The sequence below is a fragment of the Choristoneura fumiferana genome, chromosome 30 (genome assembly GCF_025370935.1).
Source record: "Choristoneura fumiferana chromosome 30, NRCan_CFum_1, whole genome shotgun sequence".
In the NCBI taxonomy this organism is placed as follows: Eukaryota; Metazoa; Arthropoda; class Insecta; order Lepidoptera; family Tortricidae; genus Choristoneura; species Choristoneura fumiferana.
Genome location: NC_133501.1, coordinates 4,217,115 through 4,235,734, shown reverse-complemented (window position 1 = coordinate 4,235,734; position 18,620 = coordinate 4,217,115). Strand labels below are relative to the sequence as shown.

General features: G+C 39.4%; 1 protein-coding gene across 1 annotated transcript; it reads left to right on the top strand.

Annotated features, from left to right (window-relative positions):
• Positions 1 to 446: 446 nt before the first annotated feature.
• On the top strand, positions 447 to 18,620 carry Aduk (unc-51 like kinase 3 homolog Aduk). Its single transcript, XM_074110542.1, has 13 exons — positions 447 to 617; positions 1,521 to 1,678; positions 3,702 to 3,786; positions 3,973 to 4,027; positions 4,746 to 4,833; positions 5,660 to 5,778; positions 8,920 to 9,017; positions 10,065 to 10,217; positions 10,879 to 11,036; positions 12,053 to 12,192; positions 14,687 to 14,781; positions 15,965 to 16,096; positions 17,479 to 18,620. The coding sequence occupies exons 1-13, from the start codon at positions 531 to 533 to the stop codon at positions 17,545 to 17,547; spliced, it is 1,437 nt and encodes a 478-aa protein (XP_073966643.1). The 5' UTR covers positions 447 to 530; the 3' UTR covers positions 17,548 to 18,620.

Sequence of the window (18,620 nt, the reverse complement as noted above, 5' to 3'; positions counted from 1 at the left end):
CACACAGTGAGAATAATCTATATGTTAAATGTTAATATTTTTTGTTACGGTAGGAAAAATACATTAGTTAGTATTCTATTAATAATGGTATTATTCTCCAAAAAATAAAAATTGTTAATAGCTCTCAATCATAGATGGCGCTTTGTTACATCTAAAAAATGCCAACTCTCATAATTTTTAACTGACAATCTGTCACTAAACACGCATATCTCGCATAAACTTAGCTATCATAAGGTCGCGGGTGAGCAAAGAAATTCTTTTAGTTCATTGACAATCTATCTTCATAAATCATAAATTACTAGAAATAATTTTTAAAAAATAGCAGATTAATTTTATTGCAAAAATGTATGTAGCAAACGAAGTTTTTACCCCATTTGCAGACGATTTAATTTTTTGGCAGCACCTAAGGCTAATGTCAAAAGTGACGTTCTGTCTGTCTGACTGAAAGTCAAATCAAAATCAATCAAAAACTTGTTGTCTTACTTGAAAAATGCAAAAATTTCACACTGAAACGCTGAAAATTCGATAAAATGTCTTTTCCAAAGATAGAAGGTTACGTTGTTACTGAAAAACTGGGTACTGGTAGTTACTCAACCGTCTACAAAGGGTACACGAAAGTAAGTAATAAAATTGCCTCTTTGTATCGCTGTATTTACAAAAGTAAATAGACCTAATTTGTATTTTAAAACTCTTAATCATTAAAGTTTGATGAACTGTAATAAGTTTAGACTATACTAGTCTCACTGGTATGTTGAGTAGGGTTTTAAACTGATACATTCCCAGAAACTTACTAAATTTCAACTTTTTGATTGTAAGTAATAGACCTGCTGCAAATTATCTTTGTCAACAATTTAAACATCATTAAAGCTTTAACATGGTATTTATTATACAAGATATTAAATTAAAGCTTAATTCATCTTTGAAAAAAAAAATATCTTTGTGACTCAGTGGCTTAGTCAAGTTTCAAGGAATCGAAATAAGGAAAGTGTTGATAATCCTAATTTGCTTAATACTAACATTTATTTAAAGTAATGAAGCTGTTAAGATTAACTCTGAAGGAAAGTTATACTTGTTAAAATATTAGATAAAAGAAGTTTATGCAGTGCTACATATATGGGTCAAAGATGATGGTAGTGGCTATGGGCCCCTCCCCTGCCTTTTAAAAACTACATAATTCAACCTGTTGCATAACCAACAACTTTTTTGGGTCCATGACTGGGTACATGAATTTTGGTTTGTTTACAATATCATTAAAATATATAAATAAAAATAACGGGACAATTTGGTACTTCAAATAAATACATATTGAAAACCCAAGATTACAACCGTTAGGGAATCAAACTCGAGACCTTAAGTATCATCATCCCAGCCTATAATGTCTCAGTGCTGGGCACAGGCCTCCTCTCAGAACAAGAGGGCAACCTTAAGTATAGTGTGTCAGAATCTCTAACTATTTGACTATCTGATTATCAAAAATAACAATTATTTATTTACAGTAACATTTTTTACTTTATTACCAGGTGGGAGCGCGGACGGTGGTAGCTGTAAAATGTGTAGACAAAGCCCGGGTGAAGCACTCTGGCTCGGCCGTGGACAACTTGGTCACCGAGATACGTCTGCTGAAGACCCTGACTCACCCGCACATTGTCCAAATGCGGGAATTTACATGGGATGACAAGTACGTTCTATGTTTGTATAATGTTTTGTTTACTTACATGTATCTCACCTTGGGTTCCCACCTCTTCCGGAATCCCGGGAGTTTTCCGGAACTTAGTAATGACAATTCAACAAAAGAAATCCATACAAGACCAAACACTAACAGCAAACATAAAACATGTTGATTGTAGGCCTTTGAGATTCAATGCAATGTGATGAAATTCAGTTGGAGGCATGCACTTGTTCACTCATTTGTAAACTCATGCCTCCAATTACATTTCATCCACCATCCCAGCCTTTATACGTCCCACTGCTGGGCACAGGCCTCCTCTCAGAACAAGAGGGCTTGGGCTTTAGTTCCCACGCGGGCCCAGTGCGGATTGGGAACTTCACACGCACCATTGAATTGCTTCGCAGGTTTGTGCAGGTTTCCTAACGATGTTTTCCTTCACCACAAAGCTCGTGGTGTATTTCAAAAAACTCAAAAAGTGCGAGCCGGGGTTTGAACCCATGACCCTCTGCTTGAGAGGCGATAGGTCAAACTACTAGGCCACCACGGCTTTTTCATCAGATTGCATTATATTTCGAAGGACTACTATCTACATGTTATTAAAAAATATATATTTCCTTTTATAAGTAGGTTTATAGATGACAGTTTCCGGGACCTCCCTTTAGGCTTACAGTGCCTGTGTTAGGACGTCCCGCTCTTCCTTATCTTGGGTGATAGGTACTTGTAGTAATCCAGAGGTGTCCAGTGTGTCAGCCAGGCTCATTACATAACATAAAAAATCTTACATCTAAAAACTTATCACATAGTAGTAGTAAAGGTAACACAATACACATTTAAGTCTTTTGGATAGGTAAGTAGAAAATAAGTGAAGTCCGTGTGTGTATGTGTGTGTGTCTGCATGGATTTTTCAGTTAGCCCTACGGTGTAACCTTGGGATTGGAAGATGTGTCAACATCTTCCACTAAGTGAAGGTTTAGGATAAATAAATAAATAATGAGTACCAATTATACTCATACATATCTATTGTTTGTCATCGTTCAAGAAGTTGCTGAGTCTCATTATATATTGTTTTCCCCAAAGCCAATTTGGTACAGCTGTTTTACACTCATAATAAAGTTTACCATATATACTTAAATGCGTTATACAGGGTGGCCCATTTATATTGGTCAGTATGGGAAAGTCTGAAACTATACGACATACGAAAATTTCTTCTTAGGAACCATGACATCGATTTTAATAACAAGAAAAACTGCATTCATGCATTTAAAAAAAAACCTGTACTCAGCTCGGGAATCGAACCCGGTTGTTTTGAAAAAAAAAACTTACACTATTTCTATTTAGATATCGATTGTGTACGTCTTAAGAAGTAAATGTGTCCATGAAACATTATGTCTAAAATGAATAAAATGCATGCCTCTTGATTATTTCTTGTGGGGTTACTTGAAAAATGAAGTATACAAAACAAGCTATGATACCGTTGAAGACCTTAAAGCAGCCATTGAGTCAATTTTAACGCCTATTCACCATGTCAAGATACAAAATGCAATAATAAGATCGTTACCTAACCGTGTTGAACAGTGTATTGAAAAAAACGGTGGACACTTCGAACACCTACTAAAATAAATTAAAGTATGTGAAAACAATGCATTTTATTCATTTTAGGCATAATGTTTCATGGACACATTTACTTCTTAAGACGTACACAATCGATATCTAAATAGAAGTAGTGTAAGTTTTTTTTTTTCAAAACAGCCGGGTTCGATTCCCGAGCTGAGTACAGGTTTTTTTTTAAATGCATGAATGCAGTTTTTCTTGTTATTAAAATCGATGTCATGGTTCCTAAGAAGAAATTTTCGTATGTCATATAGTTTCAGACTTTTCCATACTGACCGATATAATTGGGCCACCCTGTATATGTAGATGGCTCGAGAGTTTGCGAAATTGCCTGTTTGCAAATTTAGTATTGGTCTTGGGAGTTGGGTTATTAATATTTGACTCCTTGCAGTCGGGTAGTAAATAAATAAATATTTTGCAGAAACATTTATATAATTATGGAGTATTGCTGTGGAGGCGACCTGTCAAAATACATACATAGATATGGCAGGGTGCCAGAAAAACAGGTGAGGTACAATCTTGCCCACAGGACAACTAATAAGAGGTACAGACCTATAGTAATGTTACCCTGTGATTTCCTTTTTCTTATTTTAATTAAACTTTAATTTAATTTTAAAAAAGTGACTACCGAATCACTATATAACATAATTAGATTTTTATGTTTATCAATGAACATTTGTTGTTACTTGCAGGTGCTCTATTTTCTGCAACAGTTGGCTTCGGCATTGAAATTTTTAAGAGAAAAAGGTAATTCTAACAATGAGAATGCATTTGGTTTTTTCTCTAAATAAAAAAAACCACGAAAAAGTTTTATGATTTAAATTCGGGTTTTGTTCCGCGTACCTTCGAATTTCAATGATAAAATTAGTAATGACAGTAATAGTCTAAAGCGGCTCGTAGACGGGCCATATTTTCACTGCAATTCGTGGCCGGCAACTATTGGTAAAAAGCTGTGGTGGTCTAGTAAAAGCTGTGGTGGCCTAGTGGTTTGACCTATCGCCTCTCAAACAGAGGGTCGTGGGTTCAAACCCCGGCTCGCACCTCTGAGTTTTTCGAAATTCATGTGCGGAATTACATTTGAAACTTACCACGAGCTTTGCGGTGAAGGAAAACATCGTGAGGAAACCTGTACAAACCTGCGAAGCAATTCAATGGTGCGTGTGAAGTTCCCAATCCGCACTGGGCCCGCGTGGGAACTATGGCCCAAGCCCTCTTGTTCTGAGAGGAGGCCTGTGCCCAGCAGTGGGACGTATATAGGCTGGGATGATGATGATGATGATGAACTATTGGTGTCCCTCTCTTACTCACATGTTAGACAGGGACAAAAATAGTTGCCGGCCACATATTGCAGTGAAAATATGGCCCGTCTAGGAGCCCCTTAAAAAGAAAAAGTTTCAGACCTGTCAAACTTTTATATTTTTATACCTGTACTATGGGTAAACCCGGCCCTGTATGTTATCAACAGGTGTAGTGCATATGGACTTGAAACCTCACAACCTACTACTTCACAAGGGCTCAGATGGAAAGTACATTCTGAAAGTAGCTGATTTTGGGTGAGTTGCTGTAATTTCAAGCAGTTTGTTTGTTACTCCATCACGTCAAAACCGCTGAACCGATTAAGATGAAATTCGGTACACAGATAGTTTGAGTCCCGGGTGAGGGCATAGGATAATTTTTATCTCGGGAAATTGCAAAGTTCCCACGGGATAGCGATAAAAGAATTCTACGCGGACGGAGTAGCGGGTAACAGGCTTGTTTATAATATTACTAGCCCGCGTAGTATTCGTTTATCGCTATCCCGCGGAACTATGCAATTTTCCGGGATGAAAACTATCCTATGTCCTTCCCGGGGACTCAAACTATTTGTATACCGAATTTCATCTAAATCAGTTCAGCCGTTTAGACGTGATTGAGTAACAAACATGTTCACTTCAACTCTTGCGGCATTATCTATAGTCAAAAATCGAACTTCGTAGTAAACCTGGAAGGCTACAATACAATACAATACAATAACTCTTTATTGCACACCAATACAGTAAACAGTACAGAGAACACAAGTATATACATAGAGATTTCTAAGGGCAGCAATAGGCGGCCTTATCGCTTCAGAGCGATCTCTTCCAGGCAACCTTTACAATGGACAGAAATAAGGAATACATTTTAGCAGGTGGTCCAATTTACAGTAGATTAGAGCTGTATCAAGAATACATAAAACTAACACATACAATACACATACACAACAAATCTAAACAGATAACCTACCAGATAGGCTACCCCGAAATTCGAAGTAAATATCGTTCTGTCCCTCTCAGACTCCTATTAAATGTTATTAGCGTGAGTGGGACAGCACAATACGAAGTCGAACATGTTGCGTTCCAGTTTCGCGACGATCCTGTCTGCGGAGAGCCGCCTGCGCATGGTGCGAGGTTCCCCCCTCTACATGGCGCCTGAGATGCTTCAGGGGGAATACGGCGCCAGTGTGGACCTGTGGAGCGTCGGTCAGTCCTTTTATTATATTAAAACCTTAGAGAGAGAGAGTTAGAGAACTTCTAGGAATGTTTAGTTAGAAAGAAAGAAAGAAAATATTTAATTGCCAACAGTACAAACAATGCAAGACAACAATATAATCAATACAAGATAGTAGTCTGCCCTGCGGCAAAAGGAGCAAACTCAGCTAATACTGCGCTTACGCGGAAGCTGCCAGCGCTGGTTTACAGTCTGCCCCTGTTGACACATGCTGGAACATGCATACATGCATATGCTGTTGATACATGCTAGTTGTGAACATGTGAGCAAAAATTTGATCAAAAATAAATAAATAAATAAATATCACGGGACAATTCACACCAATTGACCTAGTCCCAAAGTAAGCTTAGCAAAGCTTGTGTTATGGGTACTAAGCAACGGATAAATATAATTATATAGATAGATACATACTTAAATACATATTAAACACCCAAGACCCGAGAACAAACATTCGTATTTTTCATACAAATGTCTGCCCCGACACGGGAATCGAACCCGGGACCTCAAGATTCGTAGTCAGGTTCTCTAACCACGATATGAGAGCACGACTCTATTTTTAACGGCGTAGAAGCGTGTTCAGATATTTTTGATTGAATATTTGCTCAGAAGTATAATGGTGATTTTCCACCGGCGAGGCGAGACGAGAATTGATTTTTTTTTTATTCGACTGGATGACAAACGAGCAAGTGGGTCTCCTGATGGTGAGAGATCACCACCGCCCATAAACATCTGCAACACCAGGGGTATTTCAGATGCGTTGCCAACCTAGAGGCCTAAGATGGGATACCTCAAGTGCCAGTAATTTTACCGGCTGTCTTACTCTCCACGCCGAAACACAACAGTGCAAGCACTGCTGCTTCACGGTAGGATTAGCGAGCAAGATGGTGGTAGCAATCCGGGCGGACCTTGCACAAGGTCCTACCACCTGCACTTTCGCTTGCAATTTGTATGCATTCTCGCGGACCCAGCCGCTAGCCGCCGCGGGCGCCGCCATACAAATTTCAATTTTCGTCTCGCCTCGCCGGTAGAAAATCACCTTAACGCATTCACTGCCACCTGACTTGACTTGACTGACCACAGGTGCCACCGACGCACATGTGCGTTCAAAATCACCTTAACGCATTCACTGCCACCTGACTTGACTTGACTGACCACAGGTGCCACCGACGCACATGTGCGTTCAAAATCACCTTAACGCATTCACTGCCACCTGACTTGACTTGACTGACCACAGGTGCCACCGACGCACATGTGCGTTCAAAATCACCTTAACGCATTCACTGCCACCTGACTTGACTTGACTGACCACAGGTGCCACCGACGCACATGTGCGTTCAAAATGTATGAATAATTATGACAGCGGCACTGGGGGGAAGTTCCAGAAACGCATATATACGTCGGTGGCAGTGAATGCGTTAAGAACTACTATTACTGTACAGTACCCAGCGACAAAGATTGCACATCGGTCTTCGGAAAAAGACAATTGGCTGTTCACGACGATTTCCAAACACTGGCGACCGTCCATCAATCATCGTATTTATTAAGTGACGTTTGATATCAAATAAACTGCACTTTTATAGACTTAAACACACAGTTTACGTCAAGTTAATGACATGTAAACTTCGGATATCTATAGAGAGCTGTTGCAACTACTAGAAAAAGAAAAGAAAGAAAATACATTTATTCACAACACAAGCAAGACACAACAATAGTATTAAGTACAAATAGACAACACGTAGCAAAGTATGTGTCATTGCGGTTGTGAATAGGACACTGGCTCAGCATAATGCTGAAGCGTTAATAATAAACACCCCAGCGCTGATTTTCAGCCAGCACCGTTGGTGACCCTCGGACCGCTACAAAGATATCCTACACAGTTTTAAAAGGATAGTTCCGTCTTTTCCCTAAAGGTGCCATCGTACAATTTAAAGTTTTGGGGGGTTTCAACAACTCTTTATTATATACTAGCTTTTGCCCGCGGCTTCGCCCGCGTGGAATTCGGTTACCGCGCGCTGTTCCCTCGGTTCCATTTCCATTCCATTCGCGCGGTTCCTTTTTTCCGGGATAAAAGTAGACTATGTCATTCTCTTCTCTGGCACATAAACTATCCCCATGCCAAAAATCATGCCGGACAAACATACGAACACACACACTTTCGCATTTATAATATTAGTATGGATTTTCATCTAAATGCGTCCGTGCTCTATTGCACCTGTACAACGACGGACAAACGTCACATAAGTAGTGTGTGACAACGCTCTACGAAGCCGAAATTAGCCGAGTCTCTTTCCAAAGACCGATGTGCAATCTTTATAGCCAGGTACTATACTTTTCAATAATAATATTATCTATAATATAAAAATGAACCGCCAGAACGGGAAAAAAACGAGACAGAGCAGGATGGCGCTCTACAACACCATTTTGACACGTTTCTCCCAAACAACGCATTATTTCTCTGGTATTTTAAAGCAATTCGATTCTTTGACCTTGGGAATTGCGAAAAACTTGAGCAAATCTGATATTGGGTGTGTACATTTTGTATATTAAGCAAAATAAAATCACAAGTTCGAATTTCGAGCCAAAAACGAGCGATCTATTATCTATGCCAGTGTTGCCATTCAGGGAAAAGGAAATCTATTCATTATCCTGTTGCAGTCTGTAAAGCTCTTTACCCATTCATTGCCGCGCGCCAGATTACGCTTGGCTTAGATTCATGAAATTTGGTATGTAGATAGCTGGATGTCTGTAATAACACATAGGCTACTTTTATTCCAATATTCCCACGGGATAGTTGTTCTTAACACAAAACCTCAATGAAGATTACGATATAAATTTTGGGATTTCCCACGGGAATTTTGTAAAATCCCAATGAACTAAAATAATTTCCTTGCTCACCGCGACCTTACGATAGCTAAGCTTATGCAAAATATGCAAGCAATATGTGAGCAAGGAAATTATTTTAGTTCATTGATATGGACCTCCGCAAAGTAACGCCTGATTCAATAAATTATGTAAAATCCCAGTTTTTTAATTGTAACCAGATCGAATTGTTTACGCGTGCGAAGCCACGGGTAAACTCTAGTTACGTAATATGCTAATTACTTTGCTTACAGGTGTCATTATGTACGAGTGTCTGTTCGGAAAAGCTCCGTACTCTTCCAGTACCCTGAAAGAACTGATAGATAAGATACAGAACCGCACGCCTATAGTGGTGAGTTCTCCTTTACCTGTTTGTTTTAAAAAAATACAAAATTATGTGACCCGATATAAGTAAATCAAGTTCTTATAATGCAATCTAAAAAAACATTCGGGCAGTCGGGTAAATACTCCATAACGCTCATCATTTGACGTAATATGAATATAGGTTAAATGTACAGTGTTTTTCAACCTTTTTCATGACCCCTTTAGTATCCATATTTAATATTATAAATGCGAAAGTGTGTGTGTTTGTATGTTTGTCCGTCTTTCACGTCGAAACGGAGCGACGGATCGACGTGTTTTTTGTCATAGAGATAGTTTGTGGGCCAGAGAGTGACATAGGCTACTTTTAATCCCGGAAAAATGCACGGCGCGCGATAATCGAATTCCACGCGGGCGAAGCCGCGGGCAAAAGCTAGTGAAGAAATATTACGCGACCCCGTAACCGTTGTTTCTTTTTCATGTATTTTATTTTGTGCCAAATATTACTAGTTAAAATTTTCTTTATAAATATTTTTACTTTTTTTTTTTGCAAATATTTTTCGCAGCAACTAATAGGGGCTTCGCGACACCCCAGGGGGTCGCGACCCACAGGTTGAAAAACACTGTCTTAGTATAAGCACTAACACTATCTATTAAGTCCTTTCTTTTTACAAGCTTTTATTTAGTTTAATCTGTCCTGTTGTCTGTCTGTCTCTCTGTAGTCAAATATTGCAAGTTAAATTCGCCTAACTTCCAGTAGTCGGATTGACTTGAACTTTACTGGCATACTTATGTAAATTGCGTGAAAATACAATAATCTGGTAGTGAGTGACATCCTGGTAGTCCGGCCAGCGTCGTCTCCGCAGGACGGAACTCTTCAACGGTTAATGGCATCGACTTGAAATTTGGACCGGAAATGTAGTTTGGATGACACTGCACGTACAGTCGACAAAAAGTACAGTCAGCAAAAAAGTTTGTATTAAAAAATATTTTTAATACATATAACTTATGTATTAAACCCTTATAGATGCTGTCTGAAATAAATAATTATTCAATTAATTTTAAGTTAATATTCCAGCTGCCTCCAAACTCGTCGATATCGGCGGGCTGCCAGGACCTGCTGACGCGTCTGCTGCAGCACGATCCAGATGAAAGGATCAGCTACGAGGAGTTCTTCCGACACGCTTACCTGGATTTAGAGCATATGCCCAGCAAGGAGAACTATGACAAGGTATGAGGTACCGGCTCTGGAGTGTTACCAGGCCTCTGTCGCACCAACGTGACGATGGTACGTGACATATAATATATCGAGTGACAATCTTTCATTTGTATGTAAATTTAATTATAGTTAGTTATGTTGTAAGACAAGAATTATTTTTCTAAAAAATGGCCGTAAAGTTGACATTGTTCTTTACATATCAGATGGTGAAATGCACAGTTTATGGTTAGCGAAAAATTAAAAAGTTAAAAAAGATTGCTGGCCCGCTAACTCGACAACAATGTCACATACAAATTTCATTGCACAGTCTCAATGAGAAGTCTGAGGGTAGATAGCGGACAGTAATGAAACGCGCGTACACAAGGCAAAGCTAGTTTAATACTAATACGTCACTCGTTACATGACAGTGGTGTGCGTGCACGCACACATATACACTTCACTCAACCTTTTTAAAATGTAAAAACGGCCATGGAAATGTTCAAAATTCAAAATTCAAATGGTGTGGTGTTTTCGAGCTGGTGGTGTTTTCGATGGAAAATACTCCTGCAGTTTTTTTAAATGAAAAAGGCGGGAATGCATAACTATTTATTGAAATATAATTAAATGTCATAATATATTTTGAGAAAGTTTATTCTATATTTTTTTCACACTAGTAACCTATATTCCCCTGCAGGCAGTGACCTTAATAAAGCAAGCCGTAGAGCTGGACAGCGCAGGTTGCCTGGAAGAAGCTTTCGGCGCGTACTGCGCCAGTCTGCGGTATCTAGTGCCCGTCGTCCACTGCGAGAGCGATGCTATGCGGCGGCAGGCGCTTAGGGCTAAACTTACCAGGTATGAAAAACTAAAAATGCCTTTAATCTATCTACAGGGCGTCCCACGGCGATGCCACACACACAAGAGTTATTGTATTGGCGAACAGATGGCCGAGTGCCTAGAGAACCTGACTACGAAGCTTGCAGAGCCGGCAGATATTTATATGAATAATACTAATATTTGCTTCGGGTCTTGGATGTTTAATATGTATTTATCTATTGTCAAGGGCAGGCCTCTTGAGGGGAGGTTTGACCTTAAAGGAGGCCTAGTAGATTACTCTTTGAGTAAAACAATAAGACGTTTTAACAATTTTTAATTAAAAATTGAACACAAAAATAACAGGCCTAGTATGACAAAAAATAAAAAGTATAACAAGAATCTCAGGTAGTAGGTTCAATAGATTTTACGAGAGGTCGGTTCTGATTATACGGTCTCCCTGGCCTGCACTTCCCTGGAGTCGGAGAGAAGAACCCGGAGCGAAGAGGGCTACTGGCCACAGCAGGGGGCCTGGTCCAGCTGAGTGGTCGTCGGCGCCGAGGTCAAAAGGGGCCTTCGGGCGGCAGGACGAGCAGCCTGGACAGTGTTCCACGCCGGAACGATCAGGGTCTTGGACGAGCCAGGAAGGATGTGCAGAGCTCCGGAAGTTAAGGCCGTCAGGGCGAAGTGTCAAGACTGGGGCGTAAAGGAGCCGCCTGAGCCGTGAGAGTTGTAGCCGTACGGAGCTACCCTCTAAATTAGGTGGTGTCAGCTGTGGTCCAGTGCTAGATTGTTTGCCAGTCACTCCTCTGCAGCGATGCACCAACTCTTAGGGTATGCTGAATTGCAATGAGTGGCAGGGACAATCATACGGAGTTACAGGCAGGCAAAGGAAAGTGTGTATGTATTTAAGTATCTATTTATCTATCTGCTTATGCGTTGCCTAGTATCCATAGTACAAGCTTTGCTTAGTTTGGGACTAGGTCAATTGGTGTCAAGTGTCCCATGATATTTGTCTATAGTACTGTTATTGATACCTAACCATTATTATGTTATAGGTACATGGAGCGGGCAGAAGAGATAAAGCAGCTACTACGTTCCCCCGCAACGCCACCTGCCGTGGGGACGGTTGCGCCTCCCCCCAGGAGGCAGTACAATTGCTGCGGCAAGGAGGAAGGCGGCAACAGCTATGATTTCGGTAAGATTTTTCACGCATAAACTACTGTAAAGACATACATGAAGTACGCCACGCCAATTTTGAAAATTTTTAGACATTTCTTAAGAGTCGCCAGTACAAAAGTAGTTTCGTTCTAATTTACAAACGACACACTGAAACTAAAAAACTTTATAATTAGTTTTCGTTCATATTCAATGTAACAGAGTAAAATCACATTAATTTTAAGTTTTGTATGTTGTATGAGAAATGGAAATTCGTTATTGTTTTTTTTTTCGTTACATTTTATTTTAACCAAAACTCCGTTCCGTACCCAAAGGGTGCCAATGGAAACCTATTACTGAGCCTCTCGTGTCTGTCTGTCCGTCCGTCCGTCTGTCACAGTGCTCTATCTCTTGAGTCGTAATAGTTAAATACTTGAAATTATCACAGATTATGTATTACTATCGCCGCTATAACAACAAATACAAAAAACAGATGTCCGTCTGTCTTGCCATGTCTGTCTGTGTGTTGTAATCGGAATACGTGAATAATTAGGCTATCACTTACGATACCTTTATTAAATATCTAAAAACGGAATAAAATAAATATTAAAGGGGGTCTCTCATAATAATAATAATAAAGAGAGAGAGACAGACACATCTCAAGAGACTCTCGCTAGATGGCTGGATCAAGGGCCAGATACAGAAGGCGGTACTTCTGGACACGGCACGCATCGTCCGGAGGTTCCTCACTCTGCGGCCCTGACCACCGGTAGCTTGGGCCCTACCCCGTTACCGGCGGCAAACTAGGTTAGGTTTTTATAATATTTTTTATATTGTATGTACTTTTCTGTATTTTACTTTTTATAACTGTTATAAAAACCTAATGCTAAGAATGAAAAAGAAATAAAGAAAATAATAATAATAATTAAGATTGTTTTTTTGGAACCTTTTTGTATTTTTTATTTCAATTCCAAATTTTTACTTTTACGGTCATCCCGTAAAAACCTAAATTGAAAATACAAACTGAAATATAGATGCACAGAAAAACCAGAAAAATAAGACCAGCACTGGGAATCGAACTCGAATTTAGAAGGGGAAATTCGTGTCTGTACCGTTGTCCAGCAGTGGTGTAGCGGTATAGCACGCGGCACGGAATGCCGAGGACCTGGGTTCGATTCCCAGTGCTGGTCTTATTTTTCTGGTTTTTCTGTGCATCTATATTTCAGTTTGTATTTTCAATAATAATTCATTTATTTCAAGAAACATAGGTTCAAATTAAATACCTACAATTCTAAGTCAATAAGCAAAATGATATTAATGTCACAAATTAATTAATTAATTAAATTTAGACTATTAGTAGGTACTGTGGGGACTGTAACTAGGTGAGAGCTTAGGTACTGGGGATCAACGCGCGTGACTTTAAACTTAGTTCAAAATAAACAACTTCTTCAATCATTTGGATTTATTTCAGAGCTTAAAAATACATTTACATAGCATAGCACCAGCCACTCAGGCTATCGGGAGCAATCTGCGCTCCGGCATGTATACCGCTGTCAATCTGTTTTAAAGTTATATTCTAGAAACACAATATACACAACTACTCACAACTAGGTTAGTCTAACCTGCCAGGTGGTCAGTTTTACCACCTGCCAGCGGAATACAGCCTAGTTCCTACATATCCCTCCTTCCTCACAGAGGTGGGGACCTTATCTACGGCCCTACCTGACGGGGACATTACAGACAGAAAAGGGTCTTTGCTAAAGACTAGTCACATCCTTTTCATAAAACTCTAGTCTATGTTATTACAATCATAAATAGGTTTATATATTTCAAAATTTTCAAATCAAGGATGGGACTTCGCCGCCCAAAAAAACCCCGTAACAAAAAAGGTACGGCGCCTTTTCAGTAAAAAATTATCCTAGCTACGAAAGACGCGTGACATTGCCTGTGCAACTGACCACCTGGCAGGTTAGACTAACCTAGTTGTGAGTAGTTGTGTATATTGTGTTTCTAGAATATAACTTTAAAAACAGATTGACAGCGGTATACATGCCGGAGCGCAGATTGCTCCCGATAGCCTGAGTGGCTGGTGCTATGCTATGTAAATGTATTTTTAAGCTCTGAAATAAATCCAAATGATTGAAGAAGTTGTTTATTTTGAACTAAGTTTAAAGTCACGCGCGTTGATCCCCAGTACCTAAGCTCTCACCTAGTTACAGTCCCCACAGTACAATCAATACAATAAATGCATACAACAAGCGTGATTGATATGCCTTTTGCTTGATATTAATAACGGCAACAGGTGGACGTTTGAAATATTCACAGAATCTTTACTTGTATAATCATTTTAAAAATAAATAATAAAATTAAAATACATATTTAAGGGGGGGCTCCCATACAACAAACTTGTTTTTTTTTGCTAATGTCTAAATTGTCTAATGTTGTATAGATAATGGTACGGAACCCTTCGTGCGCGAGTCCGACTCGCACTTGACCGGTTGTTTTTGTTGATTATTTGAATAAACTATCTGCAGGTACATCAGGGGTCGTGGAGACCCCGGCTAGTGCGGCGTGCGCGTGCGCACACGGCTCCGCGGGCGGCTGCGCGTGCGACGGAGCGCCCGCTGAGGTAAGCCGTCGCCACAGCATAAAAGAGCTTTAGGCGTACAGGTGTAGTAAAATAAATAACAATAAAAATAATTTATTATAACTCGCTTGCCTCGCCCGGGACTCGAACAAACTTAAATTAAAAAAACAAACACTCGTTATAACATTTGGTCTTACTCTCGTCTGTCGTACAAGATATCCATGAAGAATACCTATTTAGTACACGAGTTCTTTAATTAACATTACCTAGTACTTACTGTTCATTTCGAACAATTTGTCACTTAAATAATTATTTAAGTTCAGCAAATTGATAATAAATTAAAGTTATTGTTAGATTTTACGATCATATTTATTTTTAATGGTACAGTCAAGGGCAAAGATATCGACACGGCCAAAGTTGCAAAAATATGTATACACGGCCTTAATGTCAAGTGCATAAAGTCGTGTATACATATTTTTGTAACTTTGGCCGTGTCGATATCTTTGCCCTTGACTGTACCAAATGTTTGTTAGAGAATTCAGATCGAAGGTCATTGGGGCATGGGGTCCCCTTAAGCTAGTTTCCCTCCAGGGCCCGACTTATTTTTTAACACTGTATATATATTTTTACTACAACGTTCAGCAAATGGTTGTCAGGAAGAGATAAAATCGCCTATTGTCTACCCTGCATTTTGTCCATATAAATGTTTTGTGCTGTGTGTGTAATAGTAGATTGTACAACAAGAGCACAAAATAAGCCATTTTACCCGAGACGTGCATGTAGCCACCCGACCCGATGGCCGAGGGTGGATAGACACGTCGAGGGGAAAATGGGTTTAATGCTCGAGTTTTACACTCTGCTTTTCACTTCAATGCCAGTGCAAGCAGTGGAAGCAATGTTCACTTACTATAGGTACCTATAAGTACCTTTTATTGTTCATGCATTATTATATAATTATATTTTTTTTGTTTTATATAAATTAAAAATTATTAAAAAAATATCTAGAAACTTTTTTGTTTGTGGCTGTTGACACTGATTACCTTTGTCTTAGACGAAGATTTTACTTTATGCACTAGAGCATAAAAAGTCGTTTTATGTCGCCTAGATCCAGCATAAGCACGAACTTTACGAGCATGAGAAGTGAAAATAATATTTGTATTGTATTGTTCAGCGAAAGTGTAAAATATTTCCAACAAAAAGTCATTGATAATTCTCATGCCAACAGAAGACTCCATCCGATCCGCGCCCTGGCCGCGCGAAAGAGACCAAAGACAAGGCCTCCCGCAGTCCAGTGAGGTCGAGACTCAAAAAGCTATTCGGGATACAGGGCGTGCCTTACTTGGACACAGACAGCGTGGTGAGACAACACCCATGCAAAAGCACTCAATATGTTGATGCTGGCGCCAGACAGCTTCAAAGATTTGCACACTTCTTTAAAGACTTACCCCCTTATTCATAAAAAGTTAGAGCCTCCTTGAAGGCTCCTTGAAGGCCCGATGCTAAAAAACGTGATTCATAAACGTCTGTTAGCGCTAATCAGTCGATCAAGGCTCTGCTAAAGTTAGAGGACCGTAGACCCTCCTTTATCTCCCTGCTAAGTCACAAAATGGCCGCCACAAGTTTGAACAGCTGACTTTGACAAGAGCAAAAAACCATACCGAAGATATTTTTAGTGAATGGTGAAGTTACGCAAATATTTAAAAAAAACAGGAAATTTATTTTCAGGAATTTGTATTTAAAAATCCTCTAAAATTACTGCTACTTTACAAACAATAAATATGAAAAAAACAAAATTAGGATGATTAACATAATTACGGCTTTTTGCACTTAAACCTAAACATGCGGATCGGAAATGGCGGGAAAACAAACATCTCGCTTTTTTTTCTGCTAATTTGCTGTCACTGCTGTCAATATTTTTTTTTAAATTATCGATGAGGTCATTTTGTCTTCGATTTGTCAAGATTGCCAACATAACGCGTCTAATCCGTCTATCAGCAGCTCAACAACTAGCAGTCTGCTAGCAAGCGTTTATGAATCATACTTCTTGACAACCGTCTAACAAGCTTAATCAGTCTGCTAAGTAACAGACCGATCAAACCTCAATTAAGGATTTTTTATGAATAAGGGGGCTAATTGCAAAGCTTTGAAAACATATTGACGCAACCTGCCAGACATGCTTCGCAAACGTTTGAACGCTTTGATGTGCGCTAACGTGGTTTTCATTGACGTTACATTAAAAACAATCATGGTCAAATTTCATGACTCTAAGCCCAGCGGTTGTTGTTTCGAGATTTGATCCCTATCCCGTGGGAATATCGGGATAAAAAGTAGCCTATAAATAACTAACTAGTTTGGCTCAGTGACCCAAAATGAGTGTTGGCCTCCGAAACGCCAATTGCCGGCTTGAAGCTGTCGCAGATCCGCCTCCACAGCATCAGGCCAAGTGGCCGAGCCACCGAAACCTGTGAGATTTAAGTTCGCCGATTATATAAGGCTCGGCCACCAGCTCCTCAATCTCTGCATTCTTGCGGATCATCCAGGTGCCATCGTGTCTTCTGACGGGTCCCAGGATCTTATATAAGAATACCGCTAATATATTAGTTTAATTTGTCAACTATGTTTACTTCATTTTTTTTGTACAATACAGACTAAGCCTGGCTAAAGCAGCTGGTTCACGGTGTATTAGGTAGTTATAGGACCATTTCCTGTGAGCCAATTTAACTTTTTTTTTAATTCCAGGCAGAAGATTCCGCACAGACGAACAAGCAGAAACTACCCGGAGAGGGTGATGCTTGCCGGATCACGTGACTTGCCTGCACTTTGCCTGCGGTTTTGCTTGCACACTACATATTGACGATGAAGTACCATTACCTCCTAACTGATAAATCTTTAACATGCAACTTAGGTTTTGCTGGGGGTGCTAAAGTCCTCAGTCGAATGTCATAGGTCATTTAGGTAAGAGGTATTGGTACTTCGCCGTTATAATTTTTAAGTTTGTTTTAAATGCTGAGTATGTGTGTGTGACACTGTGTTGCTACATAAAACGGGTACATTATCAGATAATTCAACATCATCAATACAATACAATGACTATACGGTATTTGACAACTCCTGATTTTGCCATATCTTAATATTATTATGAAAATATAGATAAACAGATAGTGTTTAGCGAAGAGACAATTTAAATCGGTTGAAAATTGGATTTATAGTGATTTTTTGAAAAATCTATATACCTGTCTCCTTCTCAAACGCTTTTCTCTATGCATCAAGTATGGCGGTACTGGCGTGTGACGTCACATGCCAGTATGTCTTTCTCTGTCTAATCTTGAATTTCAAACCTTTATAACTTTGTTATTTGTATAGGTAGCTTAAAAATTGATTTTCTATTCGATAACGGGCATTGTGTAGTTTTAATTTATAAAACATTTACAAAATAGTCAAATACCGTATTGTAACCCAAAAATAGTAAGCGATACAGAAAACAGGTACACAGAGAGAAAATTACAAGGTTTTTACCTCGTTGTTGTATTGTTTAATACAACAGGGAGCGTTAAAGTGTTACGTAACGCAATTAGGGGGGAGCGGGGGTCTTGTAAAGCGTTACGATGCGTTACAGGGGCGGGAGGGGGGGTTCAAAGACGCGTTACGTCACTAAGCTAAAAAACTTAAATAAAAATGGTAATTTTGGTGTTACGTATTACTTGAACGCCCCTACAACAATTCAACATCGTATCATCATCCCAGCCTTAAATACGTCCCACTGCTGGGCGCAGGCGTCCTCTCAGGGTGAGAGGAGTCAATTAACCCCTCGTATGCGGAAACTAAAAAAAATACTGCATTCTAGTCTCATTTGTTTTAAGTACAAATTCTGCTGATTTAAA

Bases quoted from the DNA above. Each gene is read 5' to 3' on its own strand.
- Aduk (XM_074110542.1), top strand. From the start codon at position 531: ATGTCTTTTCCAAAGATAGAAGGTTACGTTGTTACTGAAAAACTGGGT. The intron at 4,834-5,659 runs GTGAGTTGCTGT...GTTGCGTTCCAG, and splicing joins CTGAAAGTAGCTGATTTTGG to TTTCGCGACGATCCTGTCTG. The intron at 12,193-14,686 runs GTAAGATTTTTC...AACTATCTGCAG, and splicing joins CGGCAACAGCTATGATTTCG to GTACATCAGGGGTCGTGGAG.